The sequence below is a fragment of the Brachyhypopomus gauderio genome, chromosome 11, assembly GCF_052324685.1.
Source record: "Brachyhypopomus gauderio isolate BG-103 chromosome 11, BGAUD_0.2, whole genome shotgun sequence".
NCBI classification, from domain to species: Eukaryota; Metazoa; Chordata; class Actinopteri; order Gymnotiformes; family Hypopomidae; genus Brachyhypopomus; species Brachyhypopomus gauderio.
Window position 1 is genome coordinate 16,132,004 of NC_135221.1, and position 23,457 is coordinate 16,155,460.

General features: G+C 45.0%; 1 protein-coding gene and 1 long non-coding RNA gene across 7 annotated transcripts in view; both read left to right on the plus strand.

The window, feature by feature from the left end:
• Positions 1–380: 380 nt before the first annotated feature.
• prom1a (prominin 1a) overlaps positions 381–23,457 on the plus strand; it is a 53,471-nt gene continuing 30,394 nt past the window's right edge. For 4 of the 6 annotated variants that reach the window (XM_077022357.1, XM_077022359.1, XM_077022360.1 and 1 more), the window contains exons 1-2: positions 381–915; positions 15,005–15,063. In XM_077022357.1, the coding sequence (XP_076878472.1) occupies positions 687–915; positions 15,005–15,063 (288 nt within the window). In that variant the 5' untranslated portion in view covers positions 381–686. The remainder of the gene's footprint in view (positions 916–15,004; positions 15,064–23,457) is intronic. The other 2 variants (XM_077022358.1, XM_077022361.1) reach the window with 1 other exon arrangement.
• LOC143527266 (uncharacterized) lies at positions 15,104–23,230 on the plus strand. Its single transcript, XR_013134069.1, has 7 exons — positions 15,104–15,553; positions 18,105–18,229; positions 21,281–21,443; positions 21,683–21,875; positions 22,074–22,181; positions 22,743–22,847; positions 23,141–23,230. It is a non-coding gene; the product is annotated as an uncharacterized LOC143527266 (long non-coding RNA).

Consider the following 23,457-nt stretch of genomic DNA (forward strand, 5'->3'; position numbering starts at 1 on the left):
AAGGTCCTCCAGCACATCAGATGGTTCAGTGGTGCATCTGTGTGCTGCTGGGGGGCTTGTAGTAACACGCACCCTGGTCCTATATGAGAAGGTATCTCAGATGACTAAAGACAGGTGTTCCCTAGTAGGTCATATGATATACTAACGTGGTGCACAGTGACACTCTAAAGTTCTCCATCACCTAATGTCATTTAATGAATGTTACCACTCGTGTTCCTTCTCGGCTCCCTCTGAAACTGAATTAAGTCATCCACAAATTAATCAGCGCTGCCTTTCCGCACATCGCCCGCAAGGCGGAGCGCTGATCGATAAGTCCAAACCCAACACCCCCCCCCCCCCCCCCCCCCCAACACCACGAACCCGCTGCGCGAGGAGATGCGCGCGCACGCAGCCCCCTTCTTCACGTGCACGACGTTCCTTCCCAGTTCGGAGGACGAGACCAGCGGGAAGACAGACCGGCTGTACCGGGAGTCCGTGCTGTGGAGGTGCCGCCCAATGCGGGACGGTGGTCGTAATGAGTCGCTGGTCGGACGGAAGGACTTGATCCCCCGCGTTTTTTGTTTTGTGTGCGTCGTCCCGTCACATTTGTCCTTCACTGCAACTGAAGATCTTAAGAAGCGGTTCTTTTGCTCCGTGACTGTCCCAGTCGCCACTTTAATTCTGTTGATACAGAACCGCTCGTGGTCATGGTGTGGAAAACGGGACTGGTGCTCCTTTGGTGGGGCTTGGCGCACGGAGAAGTCCAGGAGACGGAGCCGATCATCTCGCCTCCCGCCGCGGGCAGCTTAGATTTCGGCGTAGTACCTGCCGGGCTTTACGACACCGTAGCCCATTACGAACCGGGCCCCGTCGGGATCTTATTTAACATGATGCACGCGTTCTTGCATGTGGTCCAGCCGAACCAGTTCCCAGAAGGTAAGCCGTCCTCCAAGAACATGCGTGCAGGTTGTGGTCAGGTACCTCACCCGTGTGCGCCTGTGCATGTTGGTAAATGTTGGTCTCACAGGTGAGTTACAGTTGTCCGTTTTAAAACGTGCTACATTTCTATTCATACAGGCTTATGATTGCATTTGACTTAGTCCCAACTAGCTTATCTGTCCAGTGTACGACCACCACCACCAGTATGTCCTGATGTAGTCAGTTATCAACAGGTGAGTGTGAGGTGCACCAGACTTTAAATGCTGGAGGACACTGCTGCCCTGCAGAAAACGGCACATATATTCGAATACAGGCGAAACCAAACCTGTAGACTTCATTACGTCTAATGTTTTGGGTTTATCTTTTCATGCACGTCGTTGTGCACCGGTGTTGGATGCTGAGGTTGGTCCTGTAACTCTGAATGTTGGAGGTTGGAGTGCGTTATGAAATAATGTGTGTGCATGCAGCCTCGAGCAGAACAAGCCTCACACCCTCCTGTGGTCGTGCTTCAGGGTTTTTCCTGCATGTCTACCAGTCTTCAAGGACACAATCTGTCATTTATGAACCAGGATAACTCCCTGGTTGTGTCATCTTTAAGTTTGTTGCGGCCTTTGGTTTTCAGTCTTGTATACTGTTTACCTGATTCGTCACACACACACACACGCGCGCGCGCGCGCACCATTTTGTGCTGTAATATTTCCCTCTCACCCTCCATCTAAACACGGATACAGCTGCAAGCTTTGGACAGAATGAGGATATTAGCCAAATATGTAAAGATAAACTGGATATAGTCGGTTGACTTTGACACGACATTGCTGTCGTTATTTAAACTTGTGACAAACTGCACTAATAATTTGCATGCCAGTGTTTATTTCCAACAGTTTTGCCAACAGACAGTGATTCCCTAAATAGTTCACACTGCCGCGCCGTATGTTGTTGAAGCAGACAGGGAGTTGTCCCTAACGCGATTGTCTGCCGGGGGCTTTTCTGTCCACCGACTTCTCCGGTCTCGGTGATGATTCACGGAAACGAGAGACGCTTCATCTCCACTTCGTGAAGCTGCCGCTGACTAAAGCAGCCGGACGGGGGTACTTTCAATAAGCGGTTGCCAAGGCAACGGAGCACCGTTATGGTGAACGCGCTCGGGTTTCTCCCGAGTCCCCCCTGCCTCGCTGCAAACACACAAAGTATGTATGAGACCAGCAGGAGACTCATTAGACCAGTGGAGAAGACGCTTAGGATAGACAACTTGATGATTTCAAAACCTTGAAAAGATCTGAATTCCTCTAAATGTTTATTAGACCAGCACAGGGTCAGTATGGTAATGTGATACTGTGCTTGTGGACACGGGGGGGGGGGGTCCTTTTCTTTCTTCATCTTTACTTCAGCCAGCATTCACCAATGGGGTTATGGAGTTCACAGTAGGGCAATACTCTTCCACCACCATTTTAAAATCCTGTCAGGATGCTAATGGGGGACGACAACGATTCGCCGTGGCTGGACGTAGGGGGCAGCTGGCATGGAGGTCAAAAAGACTCGTCACGGACGGCGTTCATGTGTGGCAAATGTGGACATTTACTGCGTCCTGACCCTCTCTGCTCCTCACTAGCACCGTGTCCCTCTACTTGTTTCTCTCTCTCTCTCTCTCTCTCTCTCTCTCTCTCTCTCTCTCTCTCTCTCTCTCTCTCTCTCTCTCTCTATCTCCCACGTTCAAACATAGTCCAAGATTTACATGAACTTCCTGTGTCACTGACGGTCGGACCAGTGAGGTTCCAGGAGAGGAATCTCCGCATTCTCAGCCAAGCAGTTGGGTTCATGTCTGATACTTCTAACTCATACTTGTTTATACCTATTCCTAAACATTTCAGAGGTGGTGATCTAAACATTTCACAAGTAAAAGACAGTAGACGTTTGTTACTGATTCCTTTCGTTGGGAGGAATGAAATGTCCAAGCTGCTATTGTGAACACTGCAATTTTGGCCAATTTGAAAATTTGAGATTTAATAGCTTTGATAAAACATCCCATGTCTGTCAATCTCCACGTGCAATGTAACTACTTGTTTTAATCTGACATCATGACACTAATATTGCAAAGCACAAAAATGTACCTCGAAAGGTCGTATTTGTCATGTTGACCATACGGTACACATTACAGTTTCATCTCCCCACAACTTCTCTTTTATAACCGAATATAATCCCTAAAATATGGGCTGTACAGGTTTGTGCTCTGATTATGAACACCAACGTAAATCTGATGCAGTCCGTTAGTACTTAACTCCACTGTCTATTTTTAAAAAGCCCTGTTGCACGTTGTATATAAACTGCAGTACAATAGTCCACGTTCCGTGACCACATTCCATCTGTGCTGTGTTCCGGCACACGCGGCCGCGTGCGCTCTCGTCTTTGGCACGCCTACACGGCCCGTCGTCTCCTGCGTGCGCCCCTGCACTGTTGCTACACCGCGTTCGGCTCCCCGTGGCGCCAGCCGTGGGCCTGATGCCCTCACCTCATCCACCCACACACACACACACACACACACACACACCACCACCTCACGTCCACATACACCCACAGATGAACAATACTCCCTGCTGTTTCTGTGCATTCAGGAGACATATGTATTGTAGTTTAAAAGGCTTTGTTGCATGTATTAAGTGTGACAGACACACACACACACACACACACACACACACACACACACACACATGCTTTTAATATACATTCGCTCTCATCATTCTTGCAGCCAAATATATAGAAAATCTTTTAAAAATGACATGCTGTCCAATAGGAGTTTGGCTTTTTTGGTTGATTAACAGTAAACAACTGTGAAAGCTCTGAGCAGGGCCATAAAGGCAGTTGATGGGTCAAAGTCTTGTTTGTTTGTTTTGCACTTATATATTTTATACAGCCACCCAAACAACAAATCAATCTATGCAGCGTTTTCCTCAGGATCAGTCATAGGGCTTGACGCACGTTGGCACAATTCCAAGCCACGTGTGATGAATGAGCCAGTCCGTGGGCTGTTTGCGCTCGTAACCGTGTGCCCCGTCCCTCACCTCCGTGCCCAGACTCACACCTAAATGCTTGACCGTGCAAATGATCAGCCTTTTTGGTTCAGCGCACCACAGAACACACAAAATCTCGAAAAACTGGTGACGTTGAACATTCTGGGTGTTGATTACCACAACTTTTTCCGCCTACCACAAATGATTCATCACCTATTTCAGGCAACGTGGAGTTCAAGCTTGTGGTGGCTCTACGTTCTGTCCATTTCAAGATATGTCAAATCTAAAACTTTATATTCTTTCCTCCCACGCCTGACCAGGCTGTACACTGTGAGCTGGTTGGCATGGCGTCCACTCTTTCATTACTATTGGGGAATGTGGTTCTCAAGTCTGACACTTCAATATTTGATCCGTCACTAGATGTGAAATATCAAGAGCTTTGCCTTATAACAGTAACACCCCATTCCTGAGCTCGTTCTAATATGACTTCAATGAGCTGGACTTCATCAGCCAGAACTAGCCAAGACAGTTATGCCTTTTCTGGAGAGGGGCACAGATTTAGACGGTCATTAATGAATAACTGTGCTTGCTTTTGTGACACATTTAGCTTTAAAGAATTGCCAAAACCTTCTCTAGCCAACTCAGTTCAGCAAAGCATTATGGGCCATCAGACGAAAAAGGCCAGAAAAAGCCTACAGGTATTTAGATTGGTGCGCAGGGGGGTGGGGGGGCATTTCTCTGAATGAAAAGCTTGTTTTTCGAGGATTTAATCACTCTGTCCCTCACACACATACACCAACCACACACACACACTTTCCCTGACCCTCATGTTGTGGGGGTTGGCTTTCACCCAAGAAAGAAACAAAGGGCTGAACTCAGTGAGCGAGTGAGAGAGGACCCGGTGGAAAAACTACGACTGCCCCTGCACTCTCTTACCCATAATGCAAGTGGACCTTTCGTGCACTGAAAGTGAACCGCTTTAAGCCAGTCTAGCTCCGCTCGCAGGGATGTGTTCGCTCACCTCACTCGCCTCCACGGTTTTAACAGAGCTCCTCTTTTGTGTCAACCTGCTGCAGTAAATCCACCTAACAGGGTTTAATCTCAAAGTCGTGCATCGCCCGGTACCACTAATTGGACTTGAGATAACGGCCTGGCATTTTGATGTGGAGTGCTCCAGGTAACTCTGTAATGCCACATGATCGAGGTTGGGGCGGGGTTGGGAGGTTGGAGGGGGGGGTGGATGTGAGTCACGGGGAGAAGGATGGAGGCCCGAGGATCTCCACACACAGGTTCTTTCCCTCTGGGCCAGCTGGGTATAGGGGGTGGATTTGAGAGGGTTGGTGCAGATGCTTGGAGAAGCTAGACTGCTGCACAGAGAGCTGCCACTACTCGGCTCTCTCCCACGCTCTGGCCTTTCCGCCTCCGCTCAGAAGGCACGTGTCACGTTGGCTGGCGCTAGCGGGCCAGAACTCGTTAGCTGCATTTGCCGACGCGAGCCGGGTCAAGTTTACATGCAGATTTAGAGCCCCCTCCAACCACACACACGCGTACACACACACACACACACACACACACACACACACACACACACACACACACACACACTGTGATGTAATTCTCCACGAACTACTTTGATTTGATGCAGTTTGATTTCTTTTGATTCCATACAGTAGTTTTTTTTTGTGCTTTGTTGAGCAACATGGTCATCGGGTCGGTGCTGGTGTCAGATTCACAGCAAAAATGGTTTCATATGTTCCCATGTACAGAAGTCGGTGAGAAATCGCTCCCGTCACAGTCCGCTCTGTCCTCTACAAATTTGTATATCCTGTGGCAAATTTGCAGTTTTTAATGTCACATTATGACTCACCATCATTCCCCAGTTGAATCTGGTCTGTTTATAGCTTCAGCTATGAGGCACAAAGCAGCCACTAGCGTGAGTGCACCAGTCCCCCCGGAGAAGCATCTCTGTCCCCTCACCGTGCTGTCATCTCCACGCCCAACCTACACTGTCTGCAGCTCACACAGCTGCAGTGTGAGTGAAGGAAGACCCAGACTCTCCATTGTGCTGTAGATTACAGGACCCCAGGGACCAACGAGCCGGCGTCGTGACAAATGTAAACCCACATTTACCGTCTTAAAATAGCCAAGATCTTTTGCATTTGAATGCCGAAGGCCATTACTTATGGATGCCGTGTGAATGTGTGCCGTTCTTAACGCCTGGTCATTGTTACAGCAGGTTTCTAGATTCTCTTGGTTTAATAGCTTTACTGACATTTGATAAGTTGCCAATTTGCCAATCGTGATTTACGCCACAATCGGAATTTGTCTTCCGCATTTACACATCTGTGCACTGAGAACACACACACACACACACACACACTAGTGTTGGAACACACATTGGTGTTCTAAAATGATTTATTACTTATCTAATGGTATTTATTTGAGGTTGTTAACTTGGGGGGGGGGGGGGGGGGGGGGGATTAAATTTTCATTATTGATATCATTTTATTCCAAAAGGAAGAATTATTTCGCTGCACTGTTGGTGTTGTCTTCAACAGTCCTGCTCTAGTTCCTGTCACAGTGAACGGTGTTGCGGGATGAAATGGACAGCATGGAGTTTATGTGCCAGCTCCAGTGTGTGGCGCTGTTGGCATCTCTGGTGCGTTTACCGCCTTGAACTTCACTTGTCTCACTGTCAGCGATGCCGTTTTGACAGTCATCACTCACAGCACACTAATGTAAATCTGGGACTGTATTTCTCTGCTTACAAGCGTGCAAAGTAAAGTTAAGGAAGGGTGTGGGAGTGTGTGAGGGAGAGTGAGAGGGTGTGAGAGTCAGCCATGTTTCAACTCTCCTTCTTAAAGGATTAGACACCATTCTGCTGGTGTTTGCAGTTCATCCTAGTACTCGGAGCACAGAAGACAAACCTGCTGCACGTGTGGGCCAGCCAGATGCTACACTACCCCACAGCATCCACGACAGCAAGGGGACGTGACGGCATTTCATTACCTGAAGATCACCCACCATGGCCGCTGGCCTCACCGAGCACCCGTTTCCTTTGGAATGCCTGAAGCTTGTCGTAATTCCACTTCCAGGGTTGAAGGGGTTTGTTTTAGATGCGCTGGGCTCATAAAGTCGTCTTTCCAGCTGTCGTTAGTAAACAACAATATCCAGGTCTTGTAACCATCACAAATCTTTACCAGATACTTAATTGAACTTGAATAGTGACCTAAAAGTAACGCTGACGCCTAATTTGCATGCAGCTGTTATGTAGGCCGCATAGTGGGTCAACATCTAAATTACATAATCATTTAGATTTATTTTGAAACCACACTGATGAAAAAAAACATGATCTGTATTGTTTAGCAGGGGAATGTATTGTAGCGTGTTCTGAGGGCCATCAATAGCTTCCTGATCTTCACTGTTTACTCCTCCTTATGTGTAAACCACTTTTTGGACCGACCTGGTAAACAAGTCCTGGGAGCGTGTTTGAAGTATTGGGCTGCAACATCCTGGCACTTGTGTGTTTGTGTGTCACTGTTTGTGTGTCATCTTCCCGGTCACTCCTGGCAGACTCCGCGTTGTTCTAAAGCCCTGTGAGAAGAGTAAGAACTGTTGCTCTTAGACACTTTCCGGCTCACTATCCGGTGAGAGGTGAATGCAGGAAAATGTGTAATACAAACAGGAAAACGTGTAATCCAAACAGGCCTGCCCGCAATGTAAGACCTGGTCATTCAGTGTGTAGTTTGGGATCTGTCTTTGAGTCCAGCGATCAGGGAGTTCGTCTCCTTGATAACGTTGCATTTTGTGGGTGTGATGAAGAAGCTCTCATTACCCAGTCACCCCGATCATCTGCTTAGGGTCGTCTGAGGCTAAAGGCCCGTTTGCCGGCTGTTTGGTTTGTTGAAGTGCCTCTCTCCTCACGCTGACAACTTGGTTCGAGGTTTGCGGTGCGTGATACACACGAGCGCCGTCGTCACCACGAGATATCAAGTGGCCACAAAAAAGTGCACATGTGCGCGCACACTCACTCGCATGCATGAAAGCAACTTCACAAAGGACTCCAACCAATACTGTTTCAGAGTCCAAATGTTAAGCTGCGTCTTACGCTGTCTGTTGTATTTTAAGTAGCCGGCTGTGTCTTTGAATAGACTGTCTGTCGCTGTGGACTAAAGCTACTCGAGCCCTTAATGCCTTTTTTATTAGTACTTCTCCCATGAAAGGGAAAATTTCACCTCTTCTTACATCATCTTTCTCACTCCATTCTGGTTCTCTCGGGTTCTCTGTCTCGCTCTGTTTGTGTGAGAAGCATTCGCCTCACCTTGGTAACTGGCTCCATGGATACGGAGGAGCTGCCATGTGTTTTATTTGTGCTTGAGAAGGTTGTTATTGTCGTGTTCTGTTGCAGACCCTTCACTGATGAACCACAAGCAGTAATCGCTGCACAACACTGGGTCTGTTCATCTGTGACGTGCCAATCTTCAGGTTATGCCGCACAAGAGGATCGTACAAATAATTGTAGTCGTGAATGAATGAGTGTAGCGTAGTTTGGTTCCATTCAACAGCGCCATGCTTAAAAGATCATGTGGGGAACTTGATGAGGAACCTTAAAAGATGCTGAAGAATTTGATCCTATCACCCCACCTTCACTGCCCCCCTCGCTGGGTGCAGGTGCTGTTGTTTCGGGTAGGATATACAGACTAGAACAAAACCAAACGGCGCTATAGGAACACAGCTCCCCCTGACTTGCTGTGGTAGAAGAGAACCATCGCCCTTTCTGCGAGGCGTAAAGTTTTTCTGTATGCATGTGCAATAATGTTATACCTGTTAGGAACATTTTGGTGACAAGTAATGTTTGGTCTCCCAAAGCCTTGACTCTGTGACTCTTACTCACTGGCCTGAATCTCTTGACTCGCTGTCCCAGGCTTCTTGTGTCCCATCCTGGTTTCTCTGGTCCACCACTACAGAAGATTCATTGGAGTGACTCAGTCCAGATGAATCAGCCTGTTCTTAGTCGTGAGTGCAGCTATCGAGTGGGTGCGCATCTAGTGTACATTTTCTACTGTACGAAGTACTGAAACGCTTGAATTTATTCGAAATGAAAAACCACGTCAAACAAAAGCAAAATGACATTTAAATAAACAAAGTATTAATGACTTCCAGACATATGTCATATTCATAAAACATATAATATAACATGACGTTACCACCAAATATGGACAGCCAGTATATTTTACCATTTGTGTGAAATGGTGCGACTGTATTTTGCCTTTATTTGCATATGACATTAGCAGTTCATAATAAACCGGTCACGGTTAGCCCCTCCCCCAGCTGTCAGTCATGCATGTCTTGTTTATGTAGCCACGTGGTCCTGTCATTCGTAGTCCCTCCTCGTGTTTTGTAACCCGTCCCCCTCATTAGCGTATTCATGTGTTTTCTTGTTTAGTATGGTGTATATATACCCTGTGTTTGTGCTTTTGCTTTGCTGTTCATTGTCGATTGTTGTATGTTGTTTTTTCTTACAGCCCTGTCTACTTTCGTGTTTGCGCTTCAGTGTTGTATTACGGGTTGTTTCTGTATTCTGTCGTTACGTGTAAGTTGTGTTTCTGTGTGGGACTCCCTCACGGATTTGACCCACGCCTGCCTTTACATCTCTGCCTTTGGAATGCCGTTAATAAATCAGGCTCTTCTCCGCGTTTGTGTCTGCCCTCTCGCTCCTTGACACCGACAAAAACCAGTGCTCCACAAAAAAACCCTTTTAAGTGTAAATGTACCATAACAATCCATTGTGCACAACCACACAACTCTCATTACAAATACATTACATTTTTATGTAACTGGTCTCATGACTGTTTTATCATCTGCTCTCCAGCATGGGTCTTAAATGTGCACGGCCTCATTTATATGTCAGTTTTGGTTGGCTTTCGTCTTGGGCACAGGTGAATTTAGTGCAGTGATAAGTTGGCACCAGTGTGCTAATTATCAGTGAATTTATGAATCGGAATAAATGCATTTGTCACGCATTTTGCATGGTGTAGTGCTGTTATCAGTTCTCTAGTTTCATCAAGTTTTATGGTTCTGGCCCATGATGACTTCACTATGCCTGCTGTTTGGGAACTGAACATCTATGAGCGGTTTGGCTCTCTTACCAATAATTTCGTTCTTTGTTTTCCCAGTGTAATGTTGTAGGTCAGTGTTGGTCGTAATCTTCACTGTATTTCCTGCATTCTATATTTAAGTTTGTGTTCCGGTATTTCCCCCATGTTTCTGCAGTTGTTATCCTGTTTATTAGTTTTCAGTTAAATGTACCCTGCGTGTTTTATTATCCTGGCTGTTAGAATCTTTCAGTTTCTCTTGGTCTTTGTTGTAGATTCGCTGGTTGTATTTTCGTTTGTTCCTTGCTTGTGTGTGTCGCTTATTATAAATAAAAACCGTTGAGTGAGTTTATTGTGCCCTTCCCTTGTGTTCGTATTATTTTGGATTAGCCGTCATTTGCGTCAATGTGCTTTGTTACTTTGATATGCCTCACAAGTCTCGTGCTCTACGTGTAAGCACGGTAAGGCTATCTAGGGAGGTTATTCAGATAGCAAAATGAACACTGATTCAATGTTCCTTTGCTATCTAGAGAGGTTAGGCATGATCGCGCATGTCCGTGCTGTGATTGTGCAACACCCGCCACGTTAGGAAAGGTTTTGACCTTCTGGCATCCGAAACATCTATTACATTGTAACTGGTTGTGACAATGGAAACTGTTGAGGTTATTGAAATCAAGACCGTGACATCGCTCTGTTGAGGTCAAAACCAAGCACCTTAACATGCAACCTCTTCAACACAGAGAATCTCCTGGTTGTACATTCAGAGATCCACTTTATAAGTTTGCATCAGTCTCTCTCCCACGGTGCTGTAGCCTGTCCCTCATGTTCATTCAAATCAATTACGCAGCATGGCTAATGGCCCAACCGCTCAGCCCAGTCAATTAGGCAACACTGCCTAATCGCTGTGTTCTACACCGGCGCCCAGCAAGACAGCTTGCTGTTTCTGTGGCAGAGATAGTGAGGAAGAGACCGGCAGGGGGATTTGTGTTGTCCCAAATCCTGCAGCCATCCAATATTTCAAACTCCAAGGATGAACTCCGTCCCTCATTATAGTCTATTAGATGGAACGATGAGTCTTTCGTTGGACGCGAGCCGGCATTTGCCAGCCGAGCGGCGCATCAGCTATCTACCGAAAACGTCAGCCAGCCGACGAGAGCATCTACAAAGGGTGTGGTCCAGCGCCACAGTTAGCAGGTGGTATACAGACATCGTACGGGATGGGTCAGACGAATCCGCGGCACTGAGGAGGCACGAGCAGACCGCTGCCGGCGTCCATCTTCGGCCGGCTGCCCCCGTGCTCACGAGCAGCAGCGTGCTAGAGAGGCGGGAGAGACCCGCTCCACCGGCACACGACTGCTTCCATCAGCCAGTAGTAGGAAGAGCAGGTGAGAGGATTTTTGTTCCTGGCCGGTTCCCCAGTGCCTCCGGACCGCAGGCCTGAGGTTTAGCGGGACGGCGTGTGCGCAGTGTTTGTCTACACGCCGAGAAGCATAATAGCATACTGAGTGGTTTCAATAATAGCGCAATAATAGCCCAGTACCTTATTTTCAGATGGTCGTTTTCCCCATATGCTGGTGTTCAGCTGGTGTAAGCGTGAGGCTCTGATCATTTCGGTGAGTTACAACAGGTAGCAGTTGGGGACCATCTCAGGTAGCAGGGCCCGTGGTCTCGGGGGACGGCTGTCACGCTGTTCTCTCTCGCTGGTGTTGTGCATGCATAAAACATGTTTATGTGAGAGTAAAATGTCCCTGGTGAGCCACAGTAATATGAGATAATGTGGCTTACAAACGCATTCAAGCTTGTGTATCTCCATAACCATCGCTGAGAGATCATATAATGAAATATTAATTATGGAAGTAGGTCTTTTTTTTGGGGGGTTGCAGTAAAAATAAATAGTTTTTTCTCATTATTTCTTGATTTATTGCCCTTGTTTTCACTCTTTCTCTCTCTTTATCTCTCTCTCTCTCTCTCTCTCTCTCTCTCTCTCTCTCTTGCACACTGGAGGACCTATAGTTACACAGGCTGACAGTAACGGCGTGGGTGGAGGAAGGCACCCTGTTGGGAGAATGAGGGGAGAGGATGATGAGATGATGGGTGGATGAATGCAGTGGGGGATGTGGAGGGATTGGGTTTGCAGGGACCGGAGGCTGTGAAATGGGCCAGAACTGGTTCCTCCCTGCATGGTGCCGCCAGTAGCTGCACGCTGGGGGTTAATGGCCTAATGGTGTGATGCGTTACTAGTGCGCGGTGCTTTGATCACGCAGGGATGAAGGGACCCCCCGCAGCTCGGAGGGCTCGCTCTAGGCATAACGGTGACCTGCCCAGCTTAGTACACCATCAACACAGGACACACACACACACACACACACACACACACACTCCCATCACATCACTCACACAACTCACATGAAACAATGTAGGACATGCACATCAACCTACACTTCGAGAGACTGCCTGCACTGTTCTCTGCAAGCATACACACCCACACACGCCACACACCTAGCTGTGTATCTCCTAGCCAGTTTACTTTGTATATTCCACCCCCAGAGCTTCAGCATGGCACACATTGTCAGAGTATCCATCATCTATCTACCCACCTGAGGGTTGCAATGGAAAACCTCACCATCACAACTCTGCACTCTAAGGGCTGGATATCTAGCCAAAAACCCAGCTGCTAGTGCGCAAATGTTCTCAGTTGTCCAAATGTGATCTAAGTAGTGAGTTCAGTACAATACACTTTCTTTTTTTTGCCTGCAAATATATTTTTTTGCATCCATTATGTCAATCTTGAAAACAACCAACTTTACTGCAGAGAAGACTGAAACTTCAGGAAACCATATACACATGATGGAAAATAAAATGTATTTTGAAGATGCTGGCAGCCAAAATACACTTTGATGTCACTGCCGTAGGATAGATTTGCTCTCCTATGGTCTTTCACATTTTTATTTAAGTATTACATCAGTTACTACAGTTGTGCATTTTTTCATGCAATATGATGGTATATGTGATAACGATATAATAAATAATATGATAGTGGTATTTAAAATTGAAAAGTACCGAGTTCTGTGATGGACCTTTAAATGTGCAGTTCATTGTTTGGGTTGGTGTTTTCTGTAACAACCGACCTCCGGGCAGCGGGAACTTCAACCTCTGCGGTGGAACTGATCCCCGTGGACTGTTTGCTTCCTGCTGGTCTTCATGGGTATCTGCTTCCGGGTCATCACACCATAGCCATTAAAGAGCCATGGGATTATCTATTAGATTTATGGATTGATAGATCGATAGATTGAGGGACAGATTAAGGAACATAAAGACCAATTGGGTGAGATCAGATTGATTCACTCAAAAGTCTGGAGTTGGTATAGATGTGCATAGCGTAGCAGGTTTGTAGACAGGTTGCTGTCTGTTGCATGTGTGGATATTGAGCTGTGTCACTAAAGCAGGGGAGGAAGAGTGCGGGTTCTTCTCACTTCTCTCTCCTAATCAGCTCTTCTATCAGTCTCACTTCTGCTCATTTTCTCTCTCCTCTTCTCTATAGTCTCACCATGCCGAGAAATTGGAGATTTGAGAAGTTGAGATAACCAAGAGATTATTGTGGTAGGATGAAATGAATGACCAGTGGGAAACATCAAAGTTAACTGGTGCAGTTGGGTTCAAATAAAATACTCTTAATATCTTAATCCTTTTCTTTTGCCTGTTTGGACAGAGGACACCTTAATTTAAACTCGTATCACGAGTACCTAATTTCATGTTTATCAAGCATGTACATTTCACACTTTGTTGTCCAAGACCCTTTTTGAGGTCTGAGGAAAATGTTTCGGACAAATCGTCTCTGGTCAAACCCTGGGGTTCGTTTACGTTCGTGAGCAGCTGTCCTTCCTGTGGAAGCTTTTGCAGCACATCACCATATTTCCCCCCCCCTTCAGAATGATGTAAAGAAGGTGCAATCTCTCGGTGCGATCCCAAAGACTGACGTGTTAATTACCTCGCGTTGAGGTCAGGCTAACTAGCACAGATCACAGAATTGTGTGGAAATCTACATCCTTACTGATTCATAAGCAATGTTGAAGCACATTAGACATTAATCTTTACCATCATGGGTAGTCGGTCCTCTGTCTAAAGTCAAATATAAGAATAAGCAGAGGGCATCGTTTGCATTAGAAGTCTGGCTGGGGGTGTGATGTGGACGATTCCTGGGATGACTTACATCTTGGGTGGAGAAGAAAGCTCATTTTCTTCTCAGAGTGTGCATGCTGAGTTTAATAAGAATGCCTAATAGGTTGAAAGCAGAGCCCAGCGCAGCCTCTTCTCCAAGGCAGTGTCACTGTTGAATAATGAAGCAATCACGTCTGAAAGAGCGCGGGACCGAGGGAGAGGCCCGTACGGTGCGGGACCGAGGGAGAGGCCCGTACGGTGCGGGACCGAGGGAGAGGCCCGTACGGTGCGGGACGCAGCACTTGTTAGCAGGCGTCGTGCATTTGCATTTCCGCCTCCAGCGATGTTCCTTTTGGACCGAGAACTCCTACATATCACCTAGTGGAAGGTTGACGTCTGTTTCACCGCGCATATAAACACAACGAACTGCGATGCTTTGTTGACAAATAGAATCCCGGTTTCCAGAGTCCGTGTTCAATAGTCCTTGGTCAGACACTAAGTCTTTCTTAGTTCAAACACCAAAAGCAACAATGGTGTAACGTCTGGCCAGAGCACCTAGAGCCACTCGGTATAAAAACAATGGTGCTGTCCCGTGGAGGTCAGGTTGGCCTGTTCACTGTAGGAACAGCTGGGATTTCCTGCGCCAGGAAACCAGGGGAGAGAGGCGGACCAGGGCCACGCGCACGTGCCGCTTCCGTTTCCGCGCTGACCCCTGAACGTTAGTTACCTTGCGGCCCGCGCCTGGCCCCGCCTGGCCCCGCCTGCCCCCCCCCCCCCCCGGCCCCGCCTGGCCCCGCCTCTCTGACACACCCTCTCCTGTCATTGCAGATCTCGTCATCCAGGTGGCGAAGGATAAATTCGGGAGTATCCAGTCTGAGTACCAGAAGGTAAGTGTGTGTGTGTGTGTGTGTGTGTGTGTGTGTTTGTTTTTGTGAAAAATCAGTACAAATGTCATAATACACAGTCACGAAGTTAGGACTCATGTAAAAGTCAGTACCAAAAACCATGTCCTAACTTTTCTGACGATGCTACGGTGTTCAGAGAGGTATAATGTATCTCTGTAATTGATATCGCGAAAGTACTAAATTTTAACAATCGTCAGAACAAATCTGGGTGTGGGTGTGGCAATTTGGCTGAAGTGTGTGCACGCCACCAGCGGATTATTGAGGAACTGCAAGCAAAGCCACGCACACTTCGGAAGACGCGTCAGCTATTCCCGGATGTGACGTCAGTAGTCTACTAGGAAGCATCCAATCCATCCAATACTCATTAGATAAACAAATAATCCTTCGAGCGTTCGCGGCAAAATTACGTCACGTTTTTCCCGGGAAAATTGGAGAAGTTGGACGGAGAGCTTTTATTACCTGCGTGGATGTGGTAAGTTAAAAAACATATTTTTTTCTTGTTAATGTTTTTAGAGTATTTGACAACCTTATTATATACGTGTCTATATTAATTTGTTTTTCTTTCTTCATGCGCTTAGAACAAATTACTTTTAAATGCGTTACCTAGAGTGAAACACTTTGCTGTTAAATTCGTATGTTTAACCTGGCAAGTGTCCGTCCAGTTTATCAGACTTAGATTTCTTTACGAGTTATTTTATCAGTATAAGTAACAGCAGGGGATCCGTGTTATGTAGTTGTTTTTATATAAATTATCTAATAAATTTGACATCTTCGAATTAGATATATCCAAATCTCCACTTGGTCGATTCAGCTCTCGTCAGTCATCATAATTGGGTTTTTGTTACACGCCGCTTAAAGCTGGGCGTACACTGTGCGATTTTTGGCCCATTTTCAGCCGATTTTTCACTCGTGTGACTATCTTTGCGATCGGGCTGAGTTTCGGCTCAATCGCGTGTCGTGCATCGTATAGTTTACACAGGTAAACGAGGAGCGATTCACACCTCACGACCAACTCCCGATCAGAAATCGCAGCGTCGCAAGAATATCAAACATGTTTGATATTCAAATCGCTCCTCGTGAGAGTATCGCACTGTTGAAGCAGCTCTACGAGCCGACTCTCCTTTTAAACCCTGCGATTTAGTCGTACAGTTTGAGATGGAGCTGAGTACACCATTTAAAATATCGTACAGTGTATGCCCAGCTTTACTCTGGCTCCGTTTCAGTTCCTTTGCGCGAGCGGTATTACATGCTTTTTCAACACGGCAGAGTGGGGGAAGGGTGGAGACAGTTGTGTAATGGCGGACGTCAGAAAGTTGTGCTGAATTTAAACATATATTTACACATATATAATTTATTTAACTGTTAGGAAAATGTATATTTTGAATGTATATTTTGAACATTTCCAGAAATAATCCAAATGCTTAGTCGATTGAGATCTGTAATACGCTAACCCTAATCCTGTCCGCATTAGAATGGGGGAGGAGGGGTGCCAGTTACGTTTCTCAGCTTTGCAGAGTGGGGGAGGGGTGGAGACTAAGCAGAGAGGGGGAGGGGTTAGGGTTAGGGCTAGAGTGGCGAGTTCTGAACTTTGAGGGATTTAGCTGGGCAGTGCAAGTTGCTGTTCGGGTGGGGGAAGGTGCACTGGTGACGTTTGCAGTTGTGAAATGGCGGACGTCAGAAAGTTGTGCTGAATTTAAACATATATTTACACATATATAACTTATTTAATTGTTAGTAAAATGTATATTTTGAATGTATATTTTGAACATTTCCAGAAATATTCCAAATACTTAGTCGATTGAGATCTGTAATACGCTAACCCTAATCCTGTCCGCATTAGAATGGGGGAGGAGGGGTGCCAGTTACGTTTCTCAGCTTTGCAGAGTGGGGGAGGGGTGGAGACTAAGCAGAGAGGGGGAGGAGTTAGGGTTAGGGCTAGAGTGGCGAGTTCTGAACTTTGAGGGATTTAGCTGGGCAGTGCAAGTTGCTGTTCGGGTGGGGGAAGGTGCACTGGTGACGTTTGCAGTTGTGAAATGGCGGACGTCAGAAAGTTGTGCTGAATTTAAACATATATTTACACATATATAACTTATTTAATTGTTAGGAAAATGTATATTTTGAATGTATATTTTGAACATTTCCAGAAATATTTCAAATACTTAGTCGATTGAGATCTGTAATACGCTAACCCTAATCCTGTCCGCATTAGACTGGGGGAGGAGGGGTGCCAGTTACGTTTCTCAGCTTTGCAGAGTGGGGGAGGGGTGGAGACTAAGCAGAGAGGGGGAGGAGTTAGGGTTAGGGCTAGAGTGGCGAGTTCTGAACTTTGAGGGATTTAGCTGGGCAGTGCAAGTTGCTGTTCGGGTGGGGGAAGGTGCACTGGTGACGTTTGCAGTTGTGAAATGGCGGACGTCAGAGAGTTGTGCAGAATTTATATATATATATATATGTATGTAATTGTTAGGAAAATCTGTAACCCTAATCCTGTCTGCATTAGAATGGGGGAGGGGTGCCAGTTACGTTTTGAGCTTTGCAGAGTGGGGGAGGGGAGCAGAGGAAGCAGAGTGAGGTATTCTGTGAGAACGAATCGCTTTATAAATAGTGCTGTGAAAATAGGGTTTTTTTTGTTTTTTTGTTTTTTAACTCAACTTTAGTTTAGGAAATAATGGTTAATTGCAGTTTTAAAGAAGCAACAATAAACAGACATTCACTTACTGGAATTATCTAAAGTATTTATGTATTGATATTTCCAAATACATATTTTAGAGGCGATCAACATAAAGGCAACATATTTAAGTTAAAGCTGTAAAAATTGTCAGTGTCTGGTCTACATATTCAAAAAGAACATCCAGTATTCTGAAAAGCACGAGGGCCTTTTTGTGTTTGTTTTGAAGTTATTATGCTTCTAGAATTTTTTATTGGAATTAAGATTGGAATTGGAATTAAGATGTTTTTAGGCTGACCTAAAATGAATGAACATTTAATGTTTATTTCCATGTAATTCAGAATTTTATTGTCCCTAGACAATCCTGTACAAACATGTCAAAAAGAAGAACCAGGCTTAGTCCGGTAGAAGATGCTACTGGGCATGTTATTTCTCAAAAAGATAAACCTTGGTTTGAAGAAAGACTCATAAATGCATATAAAGGTAAGCCTTAATTCATGAGTTTTCCTTAATGACTTCATGATTTGGTTTAGCACATGAAGGTGAAGTTCTTAATTGAAGGTTTTCAAGTAGACACATCTCTTCATACACATTTCACTACATTAAGCCCACACCACCATACCCAGTCTACACCTGGCCCCATTGACACCGTTAATGTGTACTCCGTCCCACCAGTTCCATATAAATTTTTACCTGTTTCATCATCAAACACTAATTACAGAATAGATCCATACTGGCACACTGTCATGCCCAACTCCGCCCCCCTCGATTGTCCTGCCTTGTTTCCCCATTGCCATAGTTCCCTTCTGTCTGTCACGCCCCTGTCCTCTGGGTTCCCACCTGTGTCTTGTTTAGTTTCCCTGTCCCAGTGTATTTTAGTCCTTCTGTTTCAGCCATCTGCGTCAGTCATTGTGTTTGTGAGTACTCCTTTATCCTGCCCTGCCTTGCTCTGCTCTCCATTCCGTGTAGTCTCTCTGTCTTTGTCTAGGTTTCGTTTTCTAGAGTGCTTTGTGTTTTTACATCTACCTGTTTTCCCGTGCGCTGATCTCTCCTTGCCTGCTTATCGTTTCTCCCTTGCTTCCCCAGTATTCCGGTTTGGTCAGTTCTGTTTGGTCTTCCTTATGTTCCTTACCATGTTTCCTACTTGCCCGTGACATTTCTGTTTCCCTCTGAGCTCATTGTCTTTTGCCATAGTCTATTTTCCCTGATCTAGTGTTCCCTACCTGGTTATTCTCTCGTAGTTTTATGCTTTCAGTCTAGCGTTGTCCTTCCGTCATTCCACCCTCCCGATAAGTGTTCTGCATTTAAGAATATAACACGAACACAGTAACTAGATTCCTGTGTTCTGTACCCCTAGTGTTTAAAACCGTATGTTTTATTCTGTTCTTTTATCTCGGTTGATTATATTAGAAATATGCATTCATGGTTGCTTGTATGTCTGTCGTCTTGAGTTGAACTAGGTCTCTGGTAGCATGTTTAATATTTTTGTTCTGGTAGTGTGTTGCTTGTTTGCTGTGTCATTAAGTTTATGTACCCTTTAGTGTACATCCCCTTCTACCTGATTGTTCTCCTTGGTTCTATTGTGTTTATTTCATTTAATAAATTATTTTAAAACTTGCGGTTGCGTCACACCCGCCCCTTGATACGTTATACACACCCAGTGACTAACGCCATCCCCAGCCCCACTTGCACTGTTAATGTCCACCTATGCTATAAGGCACCCTGTGTAACTATAACTCACGGACTCCACTCTAGCTTTATTACCTCATCCTTACACCCTGACCAACCAACCTCATCCTTAAACTAAACTTAAACTTTATTGATCCCACAAGTGGAAAATTCAGTTCCCCCGGGACCACGGTGTAAAGCACAGAGATCCCAGAGTGGCCACACCCTGACCAACCAACCTCATCCTTACACCCTGACCAACCAACCAACCTCATCCTTACACCCTGACCAACCAACCAACCAACCTCATCCTTACACCCTGACCAACCAACCAACCTCATCCTTACACCCTGACCAACCAACCAACCTCATCCTTACACCCTGACCAACCAACCAACCTCATCCTTACACCCTGACCAACCAACCTCATCCTTACACCCTGACCAACCAACCTCATCCTTACACCCTGACCAACCAACCTCATCCTTACACCCTGACCAACCAACCAACCAACCTCATTCTTACACCCTGACCAACCAACCTCATCCTTACACCCTGACCAACCAACCAACCAACCTCATTCTTACACCCTGACCAACCAACCAACCAACCTCATTCTTACACCCTGACCAACCAACCAACCTCATTCTTACACCCTGACCAACCAACCAACCTCATCCTTACACCCTGACCAACCAACCAACCTCATCCTTACACCCTGACCAGCCAACCAACCTCATCCTTACACCCTGACCAACCAACCAACCAACCTCATTCTTACACCCTGACCAACCAACCAACCTCATTCTTACACCCTGACTAACCAACCAACCTCATCCTTACACCCTGACCAACCAACCAACCTCATCCTTACACCCTGACCAACCAACCAACCTCATCCTTACACCCTGACCAACCAACCAACCTCATCCTTACACCCTGACCAACCAACCAACCTCATCCTTACACCCTGACCAACCAAACAACCTCATCCTTACACCCTGACCAACCAACCAACCTCATCCTTACACCCTGACCAACCAACCAACCTCATCCTTACACCCTGACCAACCAACCAACCTCATCCTTACACCCTGACCAACCAACCAACCTCATCCTTACACCCTGACCAACCAACCAACCAACCTCATCCTTACACCCTGACCAACCAACCAACCAACCTCATCCTTACACCCTGACCAACCAACCAACCAACCTCATCCTTACACCCTGACCAACCAACCAACCAACCTCATCCTTACACCCTGACCAACCGACCAACCAACCTCATCCTTACACCCTGACCAACCAACCAACCTCATCCTTACACCCTGACCAGCCAACCAACCTCATCCTTACACCCTGACCAGCCAACCAACCTCATCCTTACACCCTGACCAGCCAACCAACCTCATTCTTACACCCTGACCAACCTCATTCTTACACCCTGACCGACCAACCAACCTCATCCTTACACCCTGACCGACCAACCAACCTCATCCTTACACCCTGACCGACCAACCAACCTCATCCTTACACCCTGACCAACTAGTTTTGAAATGTACCGTAGCAGATTATATCCTTGTCAGCTTTAGATCCAGCAGCCCTGGGTACTGTTCTGCAGCCCTTTGCAACATATATCTCAATTACTTTTTTTAACCCAATAATTTGTTGGTTATTTTATACAACCATTTCTATTTGATGCCTGAAGATGCTTAGTCGTTACTGTCCTCTGCTTACATGATCAATGTACATGTTAGAGCTCTTTATTTAGCAGCAGCATCCTCCAAAATCTTTGCATTTTAGATTCATTGTCTTTAAATTAAACAAAAATGTCCTTTACATTTAATTTCTGTTCTATTTTAGGAAGGGGAGTGTTTGCCCTCATGCACATTGAGAGTGGATGCTTTGTGCTTGAATATAAAGGAAAACTTATTTCACAAAAGGAGAGTTTTAAAAGACAAAGAAGATATACAGAAAAACAAAATGGGTTTTTGTTTGACTTTGAGTGGAATGGAAGCTCATGGTGGTACGTCACGCTGTAAATTTCTAAACATTTCTCTGTTAGTCTAGTTGCTAACTTGCATGCAAGATAAAATCACATTGTGCCTGAAATGTGCTGATTTGTATTTTTATTTTTTCAGGGGTTTATCTATAGTAGATATTAAAATATTTTGTGCAATTGGTATATTTCCTGTAACGTACTACTAATCCATCAATGTTCATGTATTGAGTGGAATACATCTAAGATAAGAATGTTTCTTTCAGCATTGATGCTTCTGAAGAGGATGGAACACTTGGCAGGCTTGTGAATGATGATGCAAAAAATGCCAACTGTAAAATGAAGAAAATTGTAGTTAATGGCAGGCCACACCTGTGTTTATTCGCGATCAAGAATATACTCCCGGGGGAAGAAATAACATACGATTATGGAGACAGTGCTTGGCCGTGGCGTTCACTGGTGAGTAAAAAAAAACACTGAAAAACAATATATGGGAACGATCATCTCTTGCACCATATTTGGGCACCTGTTTGGGTAGTTTGTTTTTGTATCTGAGATAGAGATGTGATGGATGACGGTGTTTAGCTGAATGTTAGTAAAATGTTACACAATTTTACATGATTTTGTATACTAATTGACTTTGTTTTGTCATAAAAGGTTAAAGTTAATATTTCCAAGAAAGACATGTTACAGAAAAAACGTTTTGGTGAACCTGAACCTTCTCTGGCTTCTGAGAGACTGGAACAAATAAACACTATTTCACAGGTACAATCTGTCTATATACTCAACACTCACTTAGATGTCCTGAAATAACATTCAGAGGCACTGTTGGGGTGAAATTTAAATAACCTGCTAAGCCTTAATGTGCTTTGACTTTTTATTAATACATTTTCTGAAGGTTGATGGCAAAAAATTCTTAATGGGAAATTTTTAGACTGGTGTAGAGTCTACAATGTCATAACAGTTGTCTGTGTGATGTCCTAATTGTTTGTGTATTTGTTTTGCTGTTTAACATTTTTCTATGTACTAAACACATTTAGTTTTTGCCAATAATGTTTAAGATAGCAATGGAATTTGTATTTTTACATAGTTTTACAATAGCTGAGATGTGCAGAGAGCATATTTCACCAATTCTGATCAGCTTGAAGTGTAAATTGTCCTGATATTGGACTGGACCTGAAAGTGTGTGTGTGGTCCTAATTATTCACCTTGGCGTAATTGATGTTTAATAAACTGTAATTGATCCTGCTTTAACTACTAATTGTGTTTTTTTTCTGCTATTGTGACATTATTAATGGTGATTATGAAATATGTGTGTTCATTTAGAATTTCAGCAGTGACATGCAAGAAGACAAAATGACCAGATCTCCTGGTGAACCTGAACCCTCACTGGCTTCTGATGGGTGCACACCTGTCCCTCCTGCTGAATGGGTAAATTTGATAGCAATGGAATTTTTATTTTTACATAGTTTTACAGTAGTTGAGATGTGCAGAGAGCACATTTCACTAATTCCGACCTGCTTGAAGCTTGAAGTGTAACTTGTCCTGATATTTGACTGTACCTGAAAGTGTGTGTGTGTGTGTGTGTGTGTGGTCCTAATTATTCACCTTAGCGTAATTGATGTTTAATAAACTGTAATTGATCCTGCTTTAACTACTAATTGTGTTTTTTCTGATATTGTGGCATTATTAATGGTGATTATGAAATATGTGTGTTCATTTAGAATGTCAGCAGTGACATGCAAGAAGACAAAATGACCAGATCTCCTGGTGAACCTGAACCCTCACTGCCTTCTGATGGGTGCACACCTGTCCCTCCTGCTGAATGGGTAAATTTGATAGCAATGGAATTTTTATTTTTACATAGTTTTACAATAGTTGAGATGTGCAGAGAGCATATTTCACCAATTCTGACCTGCTTGAAGTGTAACTTGTCCTGATATTGGACTGGACCTGAAAGTGTGTGTGTGTGTGTGTGTGTGTGTGTGGTCCTAATTATTCACCTTGGCGTAATTGATGTTTAATAAACTGTAATTGATCC